This window comes from Suricata suricatta, chromosome 1, assembly GCF_006229205.1.
Source record: "Suricata suricatta isolate VVHF042 chromosome 1, meerkat_22Aug2017_6uvM2_HiC, whole genome shotgun sequence".
Taxonomy (NCBI): Eukaryota; Metazoa; Chordata; class Mammalia; order Carnivora; family Herpestidae; genus Suricata; species Suricata suricatta.
The window spans coordinates 155,254,200-155,272,304 of record NC_043700.1 but is presented as its reverse complement, the minus strand read 5'-3'; the positions used below and the strand labels follow the sequence as shown (position 1 = coordinate 155,272,304).

Genomic DNA, 18,105 nt, shown 5'->3' with positions numbered 1-18,105 from the left:
TGAGATCAAGAGTCAGATGTTTAACTGACTGAGCCATCCAGTCACCCTGGAAATATTATCTATCTTGAGCATTGTGATTCATGTTATGAGCTTTAATTTATCCATTCAACTAGATTTAGCTGAACTAATTTTATTATTTCTCACCCAGACTATTACAACAATCTTTTACTTGATTTATCCACCTCCAATCTTTCCTATCTTTTATCCATTGCAAGACAGTTTTTTCAAGTAGTGGAATACCTTAGTGAAACAAAACTTTGGCAAAAAGCCTACAATGATAAGATAAAAGTACAGCTTCTCCAGTTGAAGTGTGGGATTTGGGGAGAATGGTGTCCGAGCTCTGTGCTCTTAGCGTCTTCTAGTCCCCAAGATACCTCCCGTGAACCCACAGCTGTCTGTGGGGCACAGATGACCATCTTTGCTCTAGTGGTTTTCAATCACAGCATCATGACTCTCTCATGATCAGTTATGAGGTGCATTGCCCATAATTTAGTTATAACTCAAGTTCCGATGTTTGTGATACATTTAGTTTAAAATAACTTGGAGTAGATTCAAGTCATGCTCTTTCTTGGGGTCATTCTTCTTTCTTGAGGTTGGAAACCTCTTAGTAATTATACATGGGGGGACAGGAAGACATGAACACAGGTGTCATAGTGGAAAATGACTGTCATGGATTTTGGCTGGCCTCTATGTTGCTGTCAGAGAGTTTCCTTAAAAGTATCACCCACTTTGGGGGCCCCTGAGTGGCTCAGTTGGTTAAGCATCCAACTTTGGCTCACATCTGATCTCACTATTGGTGAGTTCAAGCCTCACGCAGAGCCTGGAGACTGCTTCAGATTCTGTGTCTCTCTGACCCTCCCCCACTCACTCCATGTGCATCTCTCTCTCCCTCTCTCAAAAAAAAATAAAGGTTAAAAAAATTTTTTTAAGTATCGCCCCCTTTCCTTACCAGCTAGCCTACAAAATTAAGATCAATCCGCTAACCTCTCTTTATCTCCCTCCCCTCTGGTCATTCCTTCCTCAACCCCTCCAGAACTCCAGTCACCACGTTCTAAACACAGCAGACCTTCCATGAGTCTGTGTCTACACAGGTCCTCTTCCTCTGCCATCCGTGGAAGTAGGAAAAGAAACAGAGAGAAAAGCAAATTCCTGACCTTCAGTTCCTGCCTCTAATCCCTCCTGGGGTCCAGCTGTTCTTCCTGCCTTTGGGCTCTTTGATACCCTGATGTCGGCTCTATCTGGTCCTTCTACATTTGTCTGTGAGATGCAGAGATCTCCTCTTACTCACCTCTACACATGCAGGGGCCGGAAGGCAGTGGGACAAGTTCACTCTTCCTTTCTAAGTGGAGCCAACCAGAGAAAGAAAACTATCTTACACGTTCGGGCTTTTACATCCCTTTTTTCTTTCCCTTGCTCAAGGTGACACTGGCCACACTCCTTTAAGTCACAGCAAAATACAATGCGCTCCTCAGGGCTCTCACTTCCCATAGAGATTTTTGAAGTTCTAGTTTTCCTATATTAGCAAGAATTATTTATGTCAATTCCTTAAAGAATCAGAGGTACTTTATCACCCCAATCATTTTCCATTTGCGTGAGATGCACAACAGGAATTTCCTCCTTTGTGTCAAACCCAGCAGTGCACAGGCTTTTTAGAAAGTAATTCATTCATTTGGAAATAGGAAGTGACAAGAGGTAATTGATCTATTTCAATTTGCTCTCACAAGAGATAGCTTTTATTTATTTGCCCAATGGCCCCTTTCAATTTACTATATGTATTTCCTAGAAAAGTTTCATTTTATTTTATTTTTTCCAGTTCAACAGGGAGCAAATTTTAGACTATTTTAAATCACATGTGTAGATCCCTCAGTCTTAATCTCTACCTTCCTACTATAACTGAATGCATGATTTAGGCAATTCCTCTGTCTCTGTCTCCTGCCTTTGCTTCCATCTCAGTGTGTTGTCCAACCTTGTTTATCCTCTGCTTTCCCTCCTCCACAGAGATTTTAATTTCGTTAAAATGTTTTTACTGTGGCTGTGACTCAAGCGGCTCAGCTAATGCAGAAACACCATGTCATTTAATATTCCAACCTGCAGCCCAGACAGCTTCACATCAGGTCATTTGGAGCAGGGCTATTGAGACTGCTTTATGACAATGATTGGCAACACCACGCCGCTGCAACACAGACCTCAGAAAACCAGCGGCCATGCTAAGTGCAACAATTCCACGTTCATTACCAGACTACAGATCAGAGCCAAGTTAACAGAAGGGAATGCTGTCACCAGATGACGATTGACACTAAAGCCACTCTCTTGATTTCCTCTGCGGTGGTTGGATAAGACCACACCCATTCATTAATCCATCTGCTATTCATTCAACTGTATGCAAAGCAGGCCTATTGAAGGATAGGAAGTACTCAAAGGTGATAGATGTATGCAGACACACCTGCAGTCTACTGGGGAAGGTAGACTTCCAAAAACTATTTACAGGAGTGGGTGAGGTCCAACATTGTGATCTGGGAAACCAAAGAAGACAGCACCTGATTCTAAGAGGGAAATGAAAGATGAGTTAAAGGGGCTTACAGGGAAAGTGAGATTTGAAGTAAATGGTAAGGGATAGATGGCGATTTCCCAGTGAAGGAAAGGGATGGATGTATTCCCAGAGAACCATGCATAGAAAGGCAAGAGACCGCTGATGGCAGCGCCATTAGCCAAGTAAAGAAGAGGAGAACCAGGGTTGGGCTGGTTGGAATGAATGGTGCTTTAGGAATATTTGCAGTATCTGTGGTGGATTTAGGGCTCAGATAAGATTTGGGGCTAGAAATGGAGATTTGGGAGTATCTACAGGTGAGTTAATGCCAGGTGAGTTCATGAAACCACCTAAGAAAGTGCAGAGGGAGAAGAAAAAAGAGCCCATGACTAAGTCCTAGGAAGAGCAACATTTTTTTTTAAGTTTATTTATTTATTTTGAAAGAGAGGGCATACACACCTACCCATGTGTGTGGGGTAGGAGCAGAGAGAGAGAGGGAGAGAGAGAATCCAAAGCAGGCTTAATGCCTTCAGTATGGAGCTCATCATGGGACTCATTCCCATGAATCATGAGATCATGACCTGAACTGTGTTCCCCAGATCTCGGCCCCGGGCTTCAAACTGAAGTTCATTTGCATATTTGACTCCAATTGGATATTCAAAACATCCTGTATCCAACACATCTAAACTTTGCTACTTGAGTCTCAAGTTTGCTATTTTGCATATGTTCTATGTCTCCCTTCATATCATTAGCATCTACCCCCTCTTTCAAATTAGAACCTAGTTTTGCTTTGAATCATCTCTCTTCGTCACCACAAATGTCCCTTCTCCTCTCCATTTCCATGCTTATTCTGTGCTATAAGCCATTACTTACCAGTACCATTACTTACTATTTCCATCGTCCTCCTCCTGCTTGGCTCTCTCCCTATTCTTTATGATGTTCCTATCCATTTACCCAGAGCTTATAGAATGGTCTTTCTGAGTCTTGAATCTGTCACTTCCCCGTATGGAAAACTCAGCTAACTTTCTGCGGTCACAGAATAAAGCTCAAGCTCTTTACATGGCAATAAAGACACTAAAAGATTTGCCTTCACTGCCCACCTTTCCCCCTCTAGTTCGCTGACCTCGCCACAGTGGATGCACGCTCCATTCCCCCTGTGATCCCGGGGAAGCAATGTGCCCCCATGACTTTGTTCAAGCTGCTCTCCTTCCCTAGAATATCCTTTTCCTCCTTTACATGTTGAAAGTCTAGGGGCACCTGGGTGGCTCAGTCGGTTGAGCCTCCGACTTCGGTTCAGGTCAGATCTCACGTTCGTGGGTTCGAGCCCCGCGTCGGGCTCTGTGCTGACAGCTAGCTCAGAGCCTGCAGCCTGCTTCCAGTTCTGTGTCTCCTCTCTCTGACCCTCTCCCTCTCATGCTCTGTCTCTCTCTGTATCAAAAATAAATAAAACATTAAAAAAAGAAAGTCTAGAGCTCATTGGTTAGTTAGCCAGAATTCATCCCTCTGGTCTCAAGTGAACCTGAATATACAAAGTGCATCACAATGTGCCCTGCATTTGTGCCAGCAGCCGTCCGCTGTGACGGAGCTGTGAGGTTCCTGAGGACATGAAACATGGGTTATTTCCGCCTCTATCATTCTCCGGCCCATCAAGACACTGAGAAACTAATACATAGTGTTTGAATTGAATGGTTATAACACAGTATTACGAAAAGAACTCTGAAATTTTAGGGATCCATGTCTACTAATCACAGCCAACTCTGAAACGTCTAGAGAAATAGAAGAAACTATATAGATGCACACTTTGCATGCATACCTATGTGTATCATATATATTCTAAACTACCAGATTTTGGAGAAAAGTCACTTATATTTGATTACTTATGAGAGAGTCTGGGCCACCCGGATAGCTCAGATGGTTAAGTGACTGACTCTTGATCTCAGCTCAGGTCTTAATCTCAGGGTAGTGAGTTCAAGCCCTGCCATGGGCTCTGTGCTGAGCTCTTACTTAAAGGAGGGAGAGAGTCTAAGCAAGTATGATGAAAAACACTGGTACCAACCTTCAGTCCTCACATTTCCGGTGCCCACTGAGTTCTTGCAGCACGATTTTGCAGAAAAGATGGGGAAAAGAAGTGACTTTATCTCCTAATCAATATTCTAGACGAAGTAGGACAATGTATAGCAATGACAGACACTGGTAAGCAGTGGCCATGGGCAATCATTCTCAGATCTGTCGAATGGCAGGACTAATTCAATATTGAAAGTAAGGAAGAAAATGAAATATAAAATTATTAACAAGCCACAGTCTTGTCTTAGGATCATATGAAACCAGAATTCATTACTATTCTCCAACACATATCATTACTGATAAGGTTAAGTGGGTGAGCAAGTGGTGGTTTTTTATTATTTGCTTCTTCTCTGATAGGCAAGAGGTTTTAAATTATCCCAAGAGAAATTCACCTTTAAAGAGTATTTTGGGGCACCTGGGTGGCTCAGTCAGTTGGGCATCTCACAGCCTGTGAGTTCAAGCCCCACGTCGGGCTCTGTGCTGACAGCTCAGAGCCTGGAGCCTCCTTCAGATTCTGTGTCTCACTCTCTCTCTGCCCCTCCCCCGTTTGTGCTCTGTCTCTCTTTTTCAAAAATAAACATTAAAAAAATAAAATTAAAAAGAGTTTTTCTAAATAACATTTCTTAAATTAAAAAATGTTAATGCTTTATCTACTTTGTATGGGGTCATGAAAATTATTTAAAAAAACAAATCCAAACCAATTAGTGGAGTCTAATTTTAATAAAACTTCTTGGTTGTTTTTTTTTTAATCTCATTTTTCCTATTTCTTGTATTGTTTGGTAACTTAACAAGAGGTAATTTTTCAGTTGGAAATTTTGAAAAGCGTCACTGGAGATTTTTTTCATGTTTAAATCAAATAAATTCTCAGTTTAATATCCTGCTAGAGCTCTGTAGATACTGTTTTTTCCTTTTCAGTTATCAGATGACAAGCCTTATGCCATACAATGATGGCTATGTGATGTCCTCAGGATGGCCTTCCATGCATCCCAAACCTGTTGAAATGTTAGAACTTCAAGAAAGCAACAGACCTCTCACTTTTCAGGTTAGTTGGCAGTGATAGAAGAGTTAAAAAAGAGATAAAAACAAGGAAGCAACCTGTTAAAGAACAGACAATCAGCAGGAAAAATGGAAGAGAATAATCTTTCTGTGCAAAGCAAAACATTGAAGCGTTATGTGGAAAGTCGAGGGCTTCTCTGGTGCAGACTCTGGTGAGGTAACATAAAAAGAAAAATCTGGATTAAATCAAATCTCTCATGATGGCTTTTTGGTAGTGATTAGGAAGTGTACAATTGAATCATGTAACTCAAGAACATCTTACAAAGATGACTAAGATCTGAGGCATTATCAGAACTAGCAGTGTAAGCTGGGGAAATGTCACGGACCAAATTCATCCCAAGACTGTTCTGGGAATTATTGGGAAGTAGGCTTTCTCTTTCCGTGGGTGGCTTAAATTGGTAGGATAGACAGGAATCCCTTGCTTTTCAAAAGTTTGCACTTGGCCACTTCCCTTTTATGAAGACCTACATTAGCACCTGTTTGGAAAGAAATTTGAAGAGGATTTTCACTTTTATGGTAAAACGATAAAAGGAGAAAGGGGGAAATAGCGTTCAGAGTTTGTTTCCCGATGAGTTGTGAGAGGGGCAGCTGCCCCCAGCAGTGAAGGCAGCCCCTCCAAGCTCCTTCCTCCAGGAACTACACTTAGCCTCTCAGCAGCAAGCCTCCACAGCTTTGAACTGTGCCTGTGAGCTTCTCTGCTTTATCTCTATTTATTACATGCATCCATCAGCAAGATGTTTTAAGTCATCAGAAAAACATAAAAGAGGCGGTTTGGGGGAGTCTAGTAATGCTCAAAAAATGTTCTGCATAGATGAATGGCAATGGCTTCTTCCCTTTATGCCATTCCGGCTTATGGAAGATTTCACAGGAACGCTCTCTTTCCCAAAGACTCTATGTGAAGTTGCTGAGCCTCCCTATGGAGAAAGTATACATGAAAATGAAGATTCCAATAGAGGAAAAAGAGCTGAGAAATGGAGAGAGACGGAGTCCTCATTTTAACTTGGGAACCAGCCACAGCTGGAAAATTTTCATTTTCATGAGTCAATAAATTCCCTTTTTGGCCTTAAACCAATGTGAGTTAGGGTTTCTGGCACTTCACCTGAAATAATACTAATTTTAAAAAATTTCCTGAAGCAGGATTGTACTATCAAACTGCTTTGCCCAGAAGCCGTATCAAATACCTCACCACCACCAAGGTGTTTGAGTGCTTTTTCCATTTTTGCATTTCCAGCATTAGGTGTTGTTGACTTTGAGAATTTTTGTTTATTTAATTTGAAGTTTCATATTTTGTGTTTGTTTAACTACTAGAGAATTACAACTTTTTCTGTTTAATAAAGAGCATATACTTTTTAAATTGTAAATTGTCTGTCTTTTGCCTGTTTTTTCTCTATCAACCTATGGCCTGTGATTAAAGTAACTTAATTGATTAAAATAACTTACCCCTTGTGGACATGACATTTGTGGAATTAATTTTTCCACTGGATTTTATATTTTAAAAATAACATTTATAATTTTCTGATTATAAAATACTATTATGCAGAAATACAGTAAAATATAGACAAAAAAACTAAAAATCACTTTTATTTATTAAAAAAAATTTTAATGTTTATTTTTGAGAGAGAAAGAAACAGAGCATGATCAGGGAGGGGCAGAGAGAGAGAAGGAAACACAGAATCCAAAGCAGGCTCTAGGCTCTGAGCTGTCAGCACAGAGCTGGACACGGAGCTCGAACTCACAAACTGCGAGATCATGACCTGATCTGAAGTTGGATGCTTAACCAACTGAGCCACCCAGGCCCCCCTAAAAATCCCTTTTAATACTATTACTCAGATATACTATACATTGGGAAATTCCCTCTAAACGTATATGTATTTAATATATTTACTAGAATATAAGTATATGTGTGTGTGTTTATAGCTTGCTTTATCACTTAAGATTTTATCACAGGAACTTCTCTAAATAGGGCTTGGACTCTTTTAGGAAACTGAGAAAGTCATGACTCACTTTTCCAAAAAACAAAAACAAAAAGTACATATGCAGAAAAGTTCATCATTTCAAGAGGTTCTCAGATTCATCTCTGGACTCCAGATTAAGAACTCTGATTATAAACGTCATGCGTAGTGTCTGCGCAGCAGTCTCCTGTGTCAGCGCACTCCGTTATTTAACCACTCTGCATCAGGCTGAGGAGACAGACTTTCAGAGCCAAAAGCTTGGGTTCCAGTCCTGGCTCTCTCCCTACCGGGCGATGACTTGCCAAATTTCTAACCCCATTGAGCCTGTCGTAAGGGTGACAGGAGACGGTCCATGCAAAGACTTAGAAGGTTGTCTGTGTATAGTGCACACTCAGTGTAGCTCTCATTAAAAAAAAAAAAAACTTTTTCTTAACGTTTCCTTAGAATAAATACTTAGAAAAGGAATTGCTGGATCAAGGGAAATGCACATTCTCAGGGTAATTGTTACTTACCATGTTTCCTTCTAGAACAGATAGACCACTGGTAGGAGGAGAGACTGTCCAGTTCACCGCATCTTTGACACAACCTATCATATCTACTTCAGTATTTTCCAGTAGTGAAATTTAATTCTTTTTAATTTCTTTGTTTACTAGTGAGTGAGAATATTTGTATAAGCATATTGGTGATTTGCATTCCTTTCTGTGATCTTGTGTGTCTATTCAGATCACTTGCCTTTTTCCTGTTGTGTTGATTGTTTTCATTAATTTGTAAAACTATTTCATAAATCAACAATATTAGCTCTTGGGGCGTCCTGGTGGCCCAGTAGGTTGAGCAACCTAATCCTAGTTTGGCTAAAGTCATGATCTCTCGGTTTGTGGTTTCGAGTCCCCCATAGGGCTCTGTGCGGACAACTCAGAGCCTGGAGCCTGCTTCGGATTCTGTGTCTTTCTCTCTCTACTCCTCCCCAACTTGTACTCTCTCTCTCTCAAAAATAAACATTAAAAAATTTAAAGTAGCTCTTGATTTTGTATGTTTCAAATATTTTTTTTCATTTTGTAATTGGCATTTAACTTTTTCCACTGCTGTCTTTACTGCTCTGTTTAAAATGTTTATGTAGCTCTATCTAGTGAGCTTCCCATTAGGATTTCTTCTGTTGCTTTTTTGCTTAGGAAGACTTTTCTTCTCTAAAGATGATATAAATATGAGCCAACATTTTTCTCCGGTATTTGTTGTGTCATCATCATTATTATTGTTACTCTCTCTAATCCATTTGGAATTATGTTTGCCATGCAACATAGTTCTAAATTTCTTCTCACCTTCCCCCCCCTCATAGTATATTTTCCTGGTGCTATGTTATTATCTCTTCTTTCTACATATTCTCTCTCCTCTGGACGGGCCTGACCCTCCTTGGCGGCAGCATGAGTAAAAGAAAGGTAATCGAGGAAGCTAAGTGACTCACGTCAGTACCACACCTGGATTGTGAGCTCTATTTTCGACTCCTGGAGACCAGAAAGAAGAGTGGAGGCTTTCTTTACACTGACAATAACCAATCAGCAGGAGGGATGACCGGTCTGCAGGCCCCAAGAAGCCCCAGAACTGCAGGATTCCTGTGAGCCTGCTGATTTACAAGCCAGGTCCATCCCTTCCTGCTTTTTGCTCTTTGCCCGTTGGGTAAATCACCTCCCATATGCCTCCCCAAACCAAGACAGGAGCTAGTTGGATGAGTTGGTCTGCCTCTAATTACTGCTTACTGAATTTGATTGTGGATTTTAATATCATGAACACAAAGAGGGGGCAAACAGGGGCGGTGCCCACAGAGTTAGGCTTCAGCTGGTCCTCTGCCATTCGTGTTCTTGGCTTATTTCATCCTGTGGTTTAAAGAATGTAAATCCTCACCAGGGCCCTCTCCTTATTTTGTCTGTTTCCCCCTCGGGTCACCCCTGGATATATTTACTTAATGAAAGTATTCGAGTGGCATGTTTCATCATATATCTGAGTATCTTTGTTCTGCTTACATAAGCCTGAATGAACACGTAGAATATTTTTGGTCATATCCCACTTCCTTCAAAGCTCAATAGGTGTCACTGCATGGTTTTCTTGGCTTTACTGTTTTAGGAAAGCATGAGGGTATGTTACTTTCCTAAATGCTTGGAGCAGCTCTGCCTTCACGGAATTTAGGGTCTAATGGAGAAAAAAATAAATGGTTTCTTTGTGATTAAGAATGCAGCGTGCTGTGAATTTGATCTTATTTTTCACATTCTCTTGTCATTTTCATGAGATGTGGAGAGGAGAAAAGATAAACACACGGGCTCGGTCCACCACCGGGAAATGGAAGTCACCCCATCTCGTCTGGTGTTAGAAGAGCGGGGACAAGTGTCTGGGGAAGGATCCACTTTGCGGTCCTGGCCCCAGGCAGACTAACCTGAGCTAAGACTTTGGTCTAGAAAATCCTCCCGTGGGCTTTCGCAGCTCACCTGGCTTTGGCTTTCTGGTCACTCCAGGCAGGTATAGACGCCTTCTCGGATGACTCCACCCCCTGGTGTGCAGAGAGGTCCCTCTCCTTCTAGATGCCTCTAGTGATTGAAAGCTGCTGAGCCAACAGTCCCGGGAGCTCTGATTTGTTTGGGGGATAAACCTGTCTGAGGCAGGGAATCCCACCACTTTCTTTCTTTCTAGTCCTTTAATCCCAACAACGGGTTGTACTCTTAACGCTTCATAAATTTACGGCCGTGGAGATATCCTCTCCCCATCTGCCAATAACTTCCAAAACACATTTTTCAGGGAGACTTTTCTTAGCAGAGCTCTCCAGGGCACTCTTTAAGGGCACATCAGATGCATATCCACCCAGACACTACCTGTGGGTCTGGCTGCTGAGGCTGCACTTTCCCTGCGCCTCAGATTTTCCTGACGTGTAAGAACGAGTTAACAGCCCCTCTCAAGGCTCTGCGGTGACAGGTGACAACCAAAGGAAATATCGCACACGCACTTGCCAGCCCGCCAGGATTGTTACTACTTTCTACTTCGAGTCTGAACATATTTTATTTAAAAACTGTTCGCAAATTATGTAGAGATTACTTAAAGATTTTTTTTTAAGAATTAAAAACAAAAAAGCTGTTGGTAAATGAAAGCCAGATATTGTGTCTTGCTACCAGAGAACCGCTCATACCAAGTCAGGGACCCTTCTCCATGCTCAGAGTTGCAGGCTATTTGAATGGTGTAGGTAGTTTATGTGCATGAATAGATTAGCTCGCTCGGTGTGTGTGTGTGTGTGTGTGTGTGTGTGTGTGTGTGTGTGTGTGTGTGTGTGTGTGTGTGTGTCTCCAGATTTCATTATGAAAGAGGCAGAGCCATCACAGAACTTGATCGGTAGCCAGGCGCGGTTTTTCTTCTTGTCCTTTGTCAGGTCTTTGTTCCGCCCCTGGCTGCACTCTTACCGAACCACTTACGGGTGATTAAAAGGAGGGACTCGGCGGCGGGGCGGAGCCTGCGGCGCGCGGGGCGCCCGGCGATTGGATTCGCCCTGGGGGGCCGCGCTTTAAGTGTTGCCAGCGGAGGACCCCTCCCCCCGCACCCGACGCCTCGGAGACGTCAGCGGCCTCGCGCCCCAGCTTCGCTTGCGGCCGCGGACCGACGGACAGGCGGACGGCGGGCGGCTTGCGGCTTGCGGCTTGCGGCGACCGCAGGACCCGGGGAGAGGCGCGCGGGGCCGGGGGATAGCAGGCCCGCAGCCTCCCGCCTCGGCGCCATGGACGGCCCCGACAACGCGACGCTGCTCTTCGCCCCGTCCTCGCTGCAGCCCGACAACTACACGCTGTCGCCCAATGCCAGCAGCCTGAGCCCCGGCCCCGACCTGACCGTCACCCCCGCCTCCAGCGCCGGCCCCAGCCCCGGGCTCAGCCTCGCGCCCAGTCCCGGCGTCGGTTTCAGCCCCGGCCCCACGCCGACCCCCGAGCCGACGGCAGGCGGCTCGGGGGGCGGCCCGGCCAGCCTGGGCCCCTTCCTGTTCCCCCACCCCTTCGCGCACCCCCAGACCCCGTTCTGGGACACGCCGCTGAACCACGGGCTGAACGTGTTCGTGGGAGCCGCGCTGTGCATCACCATGCTGGGCCTGGGCTGCACGGTGGACGTGAACCACTTCGGGGAGCACGTCCGCCGGCCCGTGGGCGCGCTGCTGGCCGCGCTCTGCCAGTTCGGCTTGCTGCCACTGCTGGCCTTCCTGCTGGCCCTGGCCTTCTCGTTGAACGAGGTGGCGGCCGTGGCGGTGCTCCTGTGTGGCTGCTGTCCCGGCGGGAACCTCTCCAACCTCATGTCCCTGCTGGTAGACGGCGACATGAACCTCAGGTATGCGGCGGTCTGCTCCTCGGGCATCTTTGCCGTGCCAAGCAGCCGCGCCTAGCCGTGGGTTTCAGACGGAGAGGCAGGAGAGGCGGTGGGAGAGAGGCATGGAAGAGGGAAGAAGACAGTGGAGGGAGAGGTTGGCGCCCGGGCTTTAGAAGTCAAGGCGGGTGCGAAGAGGTACTGCTGTAGGGCGGGGGGAGATCTAGACCGGGACAGGGCTGCTGACTGCCTTGGGATTTCCTACACCCTTCTGGGACCATCCGGCGCAGGTCGTCCTCGGCCTCTGGAGGACAAAGGGAGCTGGGAAGCCTGAAGCTAGGACTCGCCGGAAATGCAAAAGCAAACTAGGGCTGTTGGCCCCAGTAAAGAAAGTGATCTCATATAGAGGACAGTATAATTGAGTTCAGTCCAACAAGTCGTTTTCAGCAGCTTTACCACGTCTAACGGGGTGCCCTGGAGGATAAAAAAAGAAAGATGTTCCTTGCCCTCAGAATCATCTAGACTGTCGCCAGCGCAATAGGCTTTACAAAGCCAGAGGCAGCAGTCCCGAGATACCCCCCACCCCCCATCCTGGGGTTCATGTTTCACTTGAGCTTATAGGTGTTGTTCTCTTGGCACTGATGAAACAGGTTCTCTCCCCAGACTTGGCACTCCAGATTTGCTGTCTCTTTCCTTCTCCTCTACCCAATGTGCAAGAGACTCTTTTGGCACAGAGCCTGTTCTGAATTCTGCTCATTCCCTTTTCTGCAGCATCATCATGACCATCTCCTCCACGCTTCTGGCCCTGGTCTTGATGCCCCTGTGCCTGTGGGTCTACAGCCGGGCTTGGATCAAAACCCCTCTGGTGCAGTTGCTACCCCTGGGGGCCGTGACCCTGACTCTCTGCAGCACTCTCATCCCCATCGGCTTGGGGGTCTTCATTCGGTACAAATACAACCGGGTGGCGGACTACATTGTAAAGGTAAGGTCACTTGTAGAGTCCTTGGTCTCCGACCCCTGCTGAAATGCTAAGAAGTTTGGGAAAGAGGGAGGGAGGAAGAAAACTTGGGAGCACTGGCAGGGATAAACTTAAAAAAAAAAAAGTTTGTGCCACAAAGAAAACTTCTACCTTTTTCAATTCAAAAGATTCATAGCTTCCATTAAGACATGCCTTAATTAAAAACTAAGAGAACTAGTAGTATTCAAGGAGGAAACATATCCTGGGGGAAGGAGATGACAAGTCTATGAAATGGCAACATATTTTCCACTAACAAATCTTGGCATTCCTAAAAATCAAAGCAGGAGAAATAAAATGATGGGAGTTGGATTTGCACAGTACTTTAGAAATACATTACTATATTTTTAAAAGATGGAACTCTAATTCTGAGAGACTCTGTAGAAGGTTTCTTTAAAATGTTTTGTTACTTTTCTAAAAATAAGTTGACATTAATTTAAAAATCACTTTGAGGCAATATAATAGAAGGCACAAAATATTGACTTTAAAATGGTACAAAATAAAACGGTCCTGGATAAAGAATGCAGAATATATTACCGTTATTAAGTCTGTGCATTTCTTTTCCCTTCCCCATTGCGGTGATGCATGTGGTTTCTAAGGCTATGTAAAGGAGGAGGATTCCTATTATTTTGTGCAATATTTCCAATACCACTTTATTTTTTAAAAAATGGATGCTTTTTGTAGCAGTAGAGATTTTGTTAATTGTTGACTGCAGAAAAAATTTCAGTATTTCTCATCTAAGCTTTCTTTGAAAACTCAAAAATAGTAAGAGTAAATAAGAGTAAACCATGAGTAAGACTCTCATTTTAGGAAGTTACTTAAGTAAAATCCATTTAACTTTTAAGTTACTCAAATAAAATTCATTTAGCTAAGTGAAGAGAAAAAGACTTTCTCCAATGTTTCAGTTATATAGATTTAAGAAGACATAATCTTTTGTGTTTTACTTATGTTAGTTAAATTAATTTTAAATAAATAATCCAAAATTTGATTATTCAAAGGAGCTAAATTTTTATTAACCAGAAAAATAATGGGTCCATTTATGCAGATATAGCCAGCCATGAATAAAAAACTGTGGTCTATAATAAACATATGTATTTTGAATATAATACATTTATATGTACATGTAAAGATGCATATATTTTATATGTTATATATAATATACCCATAGGTAATCGAGATGCAGTAAGAACTTACTAAGCTTAACCATTAAATGAATACTAAAAGATCTTAGGAATTATAAGAGAAAATTAATCAAATAAGCTATTCCTGTGCTAAAAACAGATAAATAAATATACTTAAATAATAGACAATTCAATAAGATTGGGTAACTTTGAGTTTATTTTTTTAATTCATTTATTTGTTTTAAATGTTTATTTGTTATTGAGACAAAGAGAAACACAGCATGAGTAGGGGAGAGGCAGAGAGAGAGGGAGACACAGAATCCAAAGCAGGTTCCAGGCTCTGAGCTGTCAGCCCAGAGCCCAATGCGGGGCTCAGACCCACAAACCATGAGATCACGACCTGAGCCGAATATGGACACTCAGCCTCCTGAGCCGCCAGGCGCCCCTGGGTAACTTTGAGTTTAAAGTGAAGCTATTCTTACTTGTTAACCACAACATTCATAAGGTATCCTTTGTAACACTTTTACACTTTTGCAAACACTTTAAAATGAGCATTCAGTGTCACCCAAATGATTTTAAGTAGTTCAAAAGAAACTTTGGTGCCAATATTTTCACAATGAAGAATCAGATTTCCTGTCAATGCTTTTGATTTGGACACACTTTGAAACTTACTTAATATCAGAAAATATCAGAAAATAAAATCAGGGGCGCCTGGCTGGCTCAGTTGGTAGAACATGAGACTCTTGATCTTGGGGTCGCGAGTTGGAGCCTCACGTTGGGTGCAGAGATTACTTTTTTAAAAAGTCTTGATTTATAATAGTTTGGTTCCTGCCCACTGTACCTTTGCAGCATGAGCACCTTATATAATAATTATTTGAGCACCCTCTAGGATAGACTTTTTACCAGCCCAGACACATTTTAACTAACTTTTGAAAGAATATAGAGTATAGGCCAGTCCCACAGACTTCAAAGGGGTTTCCCCTCAAATATCCAGTGACCCAGAATCAGCCCTTAAGCCGTTCTGCTGGATCTCTAGTTTCTCTCCTACCTCATTAAAACAACAACAACAACAACAACAAGGTGACGACTACTCTAAAGGAGAATGAAGAGAGGAATTTTTAGCTTTCTACCTTACTATTTACACAGCTTGTCTTTCTTGAATGAGTTAAATGTATCAGTCAGACATCAAGATGACACAATGTTTTATAGTCAATAGTACTATATCTAAAATCCATCTATTATATATAAGAATTTCTGAACATCATTAGAGACTTATAGGTGGGAGATTTCTCATGAACTGATGAAAAAAAGGGTGTTGCAGAATTGCAAAGAATTCCTCACATCTTCTATTCGTTTTCTTTTTTTTGCTTGCATAATCTAAGTGTTGGTAATTGTTTCAATATTGCTATCAATTCTCTGAGATGTAAGGTATTTTGAAGTTTGAAAGTATCACATACTAAGTTTCATACTTCAAATATGTTTAGTTTATTTTAGAGAGAGAGAGAGTGCAATAGTGGGGGAGGGGACAGAGGGAAGAGAGAATCTCAAGCATGCTCTACACCCAGCACAGAGCCCTCTATGGGGCCCGATCCCATAACCCTGGGATTTTAAATTTTTTTAATGGTTTATTTCATTTTTGAGAGAGAGAGAAAGAGAGAGAGAGACAGAGAGAGAGCAGGGAGGAGTAGAGAGAGAGAGAGAGAGAGAGAGAGAGAGAGGGAGACACAGAATCTATAGGAGACACAGAATCCAAAGCAGGCTCCAGGCTCCCAGCTGTCAGAGTCTGACGTGGGGCTTGAACTCAAGAACCGTGAGATCATGACCTGAGCAGAAGTCAGATGCTTAACCAACTGAGCTACCCAGGTGCCCTTCTTCCTGTTTTTTAAACAGAAGTCTGGTCTGTGCTGCTCCTGAGAGTCTGTCCAAGACAAGGGCTCGTTGTTAAAGAAGGCAGATTGTCACTAGACGTAAGGACAGCCCTCCAAACAATTAGAACCGCCCACTAGGCCCCGGACTCCTCCTGATGAGGTGACCTATCCATCCCCCGAAGTGCTCGGTCCAAGACTGCTTATGGCACAGATCTCCATTTTCTGTGCGAGGCGCGACTAGCTGGGTCTCTTCTCCCTATAGTTTAGGCTTCTCCGGCCTGGATTCCTTTTCAAACTATCTTATTTTTGATGGTTTGTCATTTTCTATTACTAGGTTTCCCTGTGGTCTCTGCTAGTGACGCTCGTGGTCCTCTTCATAATGACCGGCACTATGTTAGGACCTGAACTGCTGGCCAGCATTCCTGCGAGTGTTTACGTGGTGGCAGTTTTCATGCCTCTGGCAGGCTACGCCTCAGGCTACGGCTTAGCTACTCTCTTCCGTCTTCCCCCCAACTGCAAGAGGACGGTGTGCCTGGAAACAGGCAGTCAGAATGTGCAGCTCTGCACCGCCATTCTCAAGCTGGCCTTCCAGCCGCAGCTGATAGGGAGCATGTACATGTTTCCCCTGCTCTATGCCCTTTTCCAGTCTGCGGAAGCAGGGGTTTTTGTTCTAATATATAAAGTGTATGGAAGTGAAATATTACACAAGCGAGACCCCCTAGATGAAGACGAAGATACAGACATCTCTTATAAGAAACTAAAAGAGGAGGAAATGGCAGACCCTTCCTATGGCACGGTGAATGCCGACAACTTAATCATGACGGAGACCGCCCAGACTTCTCTCTGAACACGGGGACGCAGAGGCGTTTCTATCTTGCTGAAATGTCACTTCATATTTATATTTTTGGTCTGTGGTAGTGAATGTGGTTCGTGTAACGGATAACAAATGGTCCACACTGTCATACATGTAACAGTTATGACCCTCCCGTTGTAAGGTTGCCCTGGTGTGTTAACCAAGCACTTTCACAAATCACAAGTCAGTGTCGTCCTGCAACTTGCACCTGCGGCTGCTAAAGCAAAGCCTGAACCTGTTAAATGTGCTCTTTGGTTTTTATCATGACCAATTTCTAGGACTGTTTCAAACATGTAAACTCTTAGGAAACAGGGTCTTGGAAATGCAGAACTTCGGTGCACTATCTTACAGTAGTAAAAAAACAAGCTATGTTGGGTTTTTTTGGTAAAACATAATTTGTAAAGCAATTTGTAAACCGTAACTGAGTTTAATGTAATCGTTGTTTAAAAGACGTGCTTGCTCAACATAGGAATACCTGACAGTGTTGAAATTTGATCTGTATTCCAAAAATCCCCACGCAGGCCAACCAAACAATGAAATACAGTATTTTATTGTCAAACCTGTATCAAATCAGCAAAAAAGAAAAAGAAAAAAAAGAAAAAAACAAACCCATTAATGCATTTAATTACTTGATGTGATATCTATTAGCAATGAACAGCCATCATGTTTTCCAGGGAACAAGGTACTTTCTTCTCAGTTGGGGACTGATTTTGTGTCTGCACTTACGTAGACACACCCAGATCAATCTTTTAGAGGGATGATTTGGTTAGGAAAAAACTGCAGGACTATCAACCCCAGAGAAGAGCAAAGACTCTCCACTTGAGGTGGGGGAGGGGAGAAGAGGACGTGCTTCGGGGGAGAAAACCATTAGCCCACATATGGATGCCTTCGAGGACTGTCCCTGTGCACTGAACCCGAAGTGCGTAGACTTCTCGGGGCCATTCTGAGATAAACTAGAATCTGAGATCCTAGGTAACAGACCCAAAGCCGACCCCCCCCCCGAACCTGTGCGGCCTTGCTCGCCTGCAGGCGCCCAGCCCCCCGGACGGCGCAGACGCCCATACAATCAAGGTATGGGGGCCACCTGGCCCCGCCAATCCCGGTGATTGCGCGCGTTCGGGATCCTCTTCACCTCGGGCGAGCTCACTTGCCAATCAGTTCTCGCACCGCAAAGAAAGCAATCTTTCCAGATCATCTCAGGCTATTTGCGCCGACCTCCAGGTGTGGAACATTTCCCCACAGCGCAGGTCAGGGACAGGCCACGCCGGCGGCGACCCGGGGACCGGAGCGGGCGGCGGGCGGCGGTGGGGCCGGCGGCCGGCTGCCTCCGCG

At 43.8% G+C, this 18,105-nt stretch overlaps 2 protein-coding genes across 2 annotated transcripts in view; both read left to right on the top strand.

Moving 5' to 3' along the window:
• Nucleotides 1-11,344: 11,344 nt before the first annotated feature.
• Nucleotides 11,345-17,470, top strand: SLC10A4 (solute carrier family 10 member 4). The gene is made up of 3 exons (XM_029932034.1): nt 11,345-11,940; nt 12,688-12,898; nt 16,255-17,470. Exons 1-3 carry the CDS (start codon nt 11,345-11,347, stop codon nt 16,765-16,767), a joined length of 1,320 nt encoding a protein of 439 aa, XP_029787894.1. The 3' UTR covers nt 16,768-17,470.
• A 181-nt stretch (nt 17,471-17,651) lies between these two features.
• ZAR1 (zygote arrest 1) overlaps nt 17,652-18,105 on the top strand; it is a 4,380-nt gene continuing 3,926 nt past the window's right edge. Inside the window, exons 1-2 of the mRNA XM_029952092.1 lie at nt 17,652-17,696; nt 17,803-18,102. Of these exons, the coding sequence (XP_029807952.1) occupies nt 17,652-17,696; nt 17,803-18,102 (345 nt within the window). The remainder of the gene's footprint in view (nt 17,697-17,802; nt 18,103-18,105) is intronic.

What these genes read in the sequence shown, in the direction of transcription:
- SLC10A4 (XM_029932034.1), top strand. Translation starts at nt 11,345, where the DNA reads ATGGACGGCCCCGACAACGCGACGCTGCTCTTCGCCCCGTCCTCGCTG. An exon ending in GACGGCGACATGAACCTCAG is followed by an intron (nt 11,941 to 12,687) that starts GTATGCGGCGGT and finishes CCTTTTCTGCAG; the next exon opens with CATCATCATGACCATCTCCT. An exon ending in TGGCGGACTACATTGTAAAG is followed by an intron (nt 12,899 to 16,254) that starts GTAAGGTCACTT and finishes TTCTATTACTAG; the next exon opens with GTTTCCCTGTGGTCTCTGCT.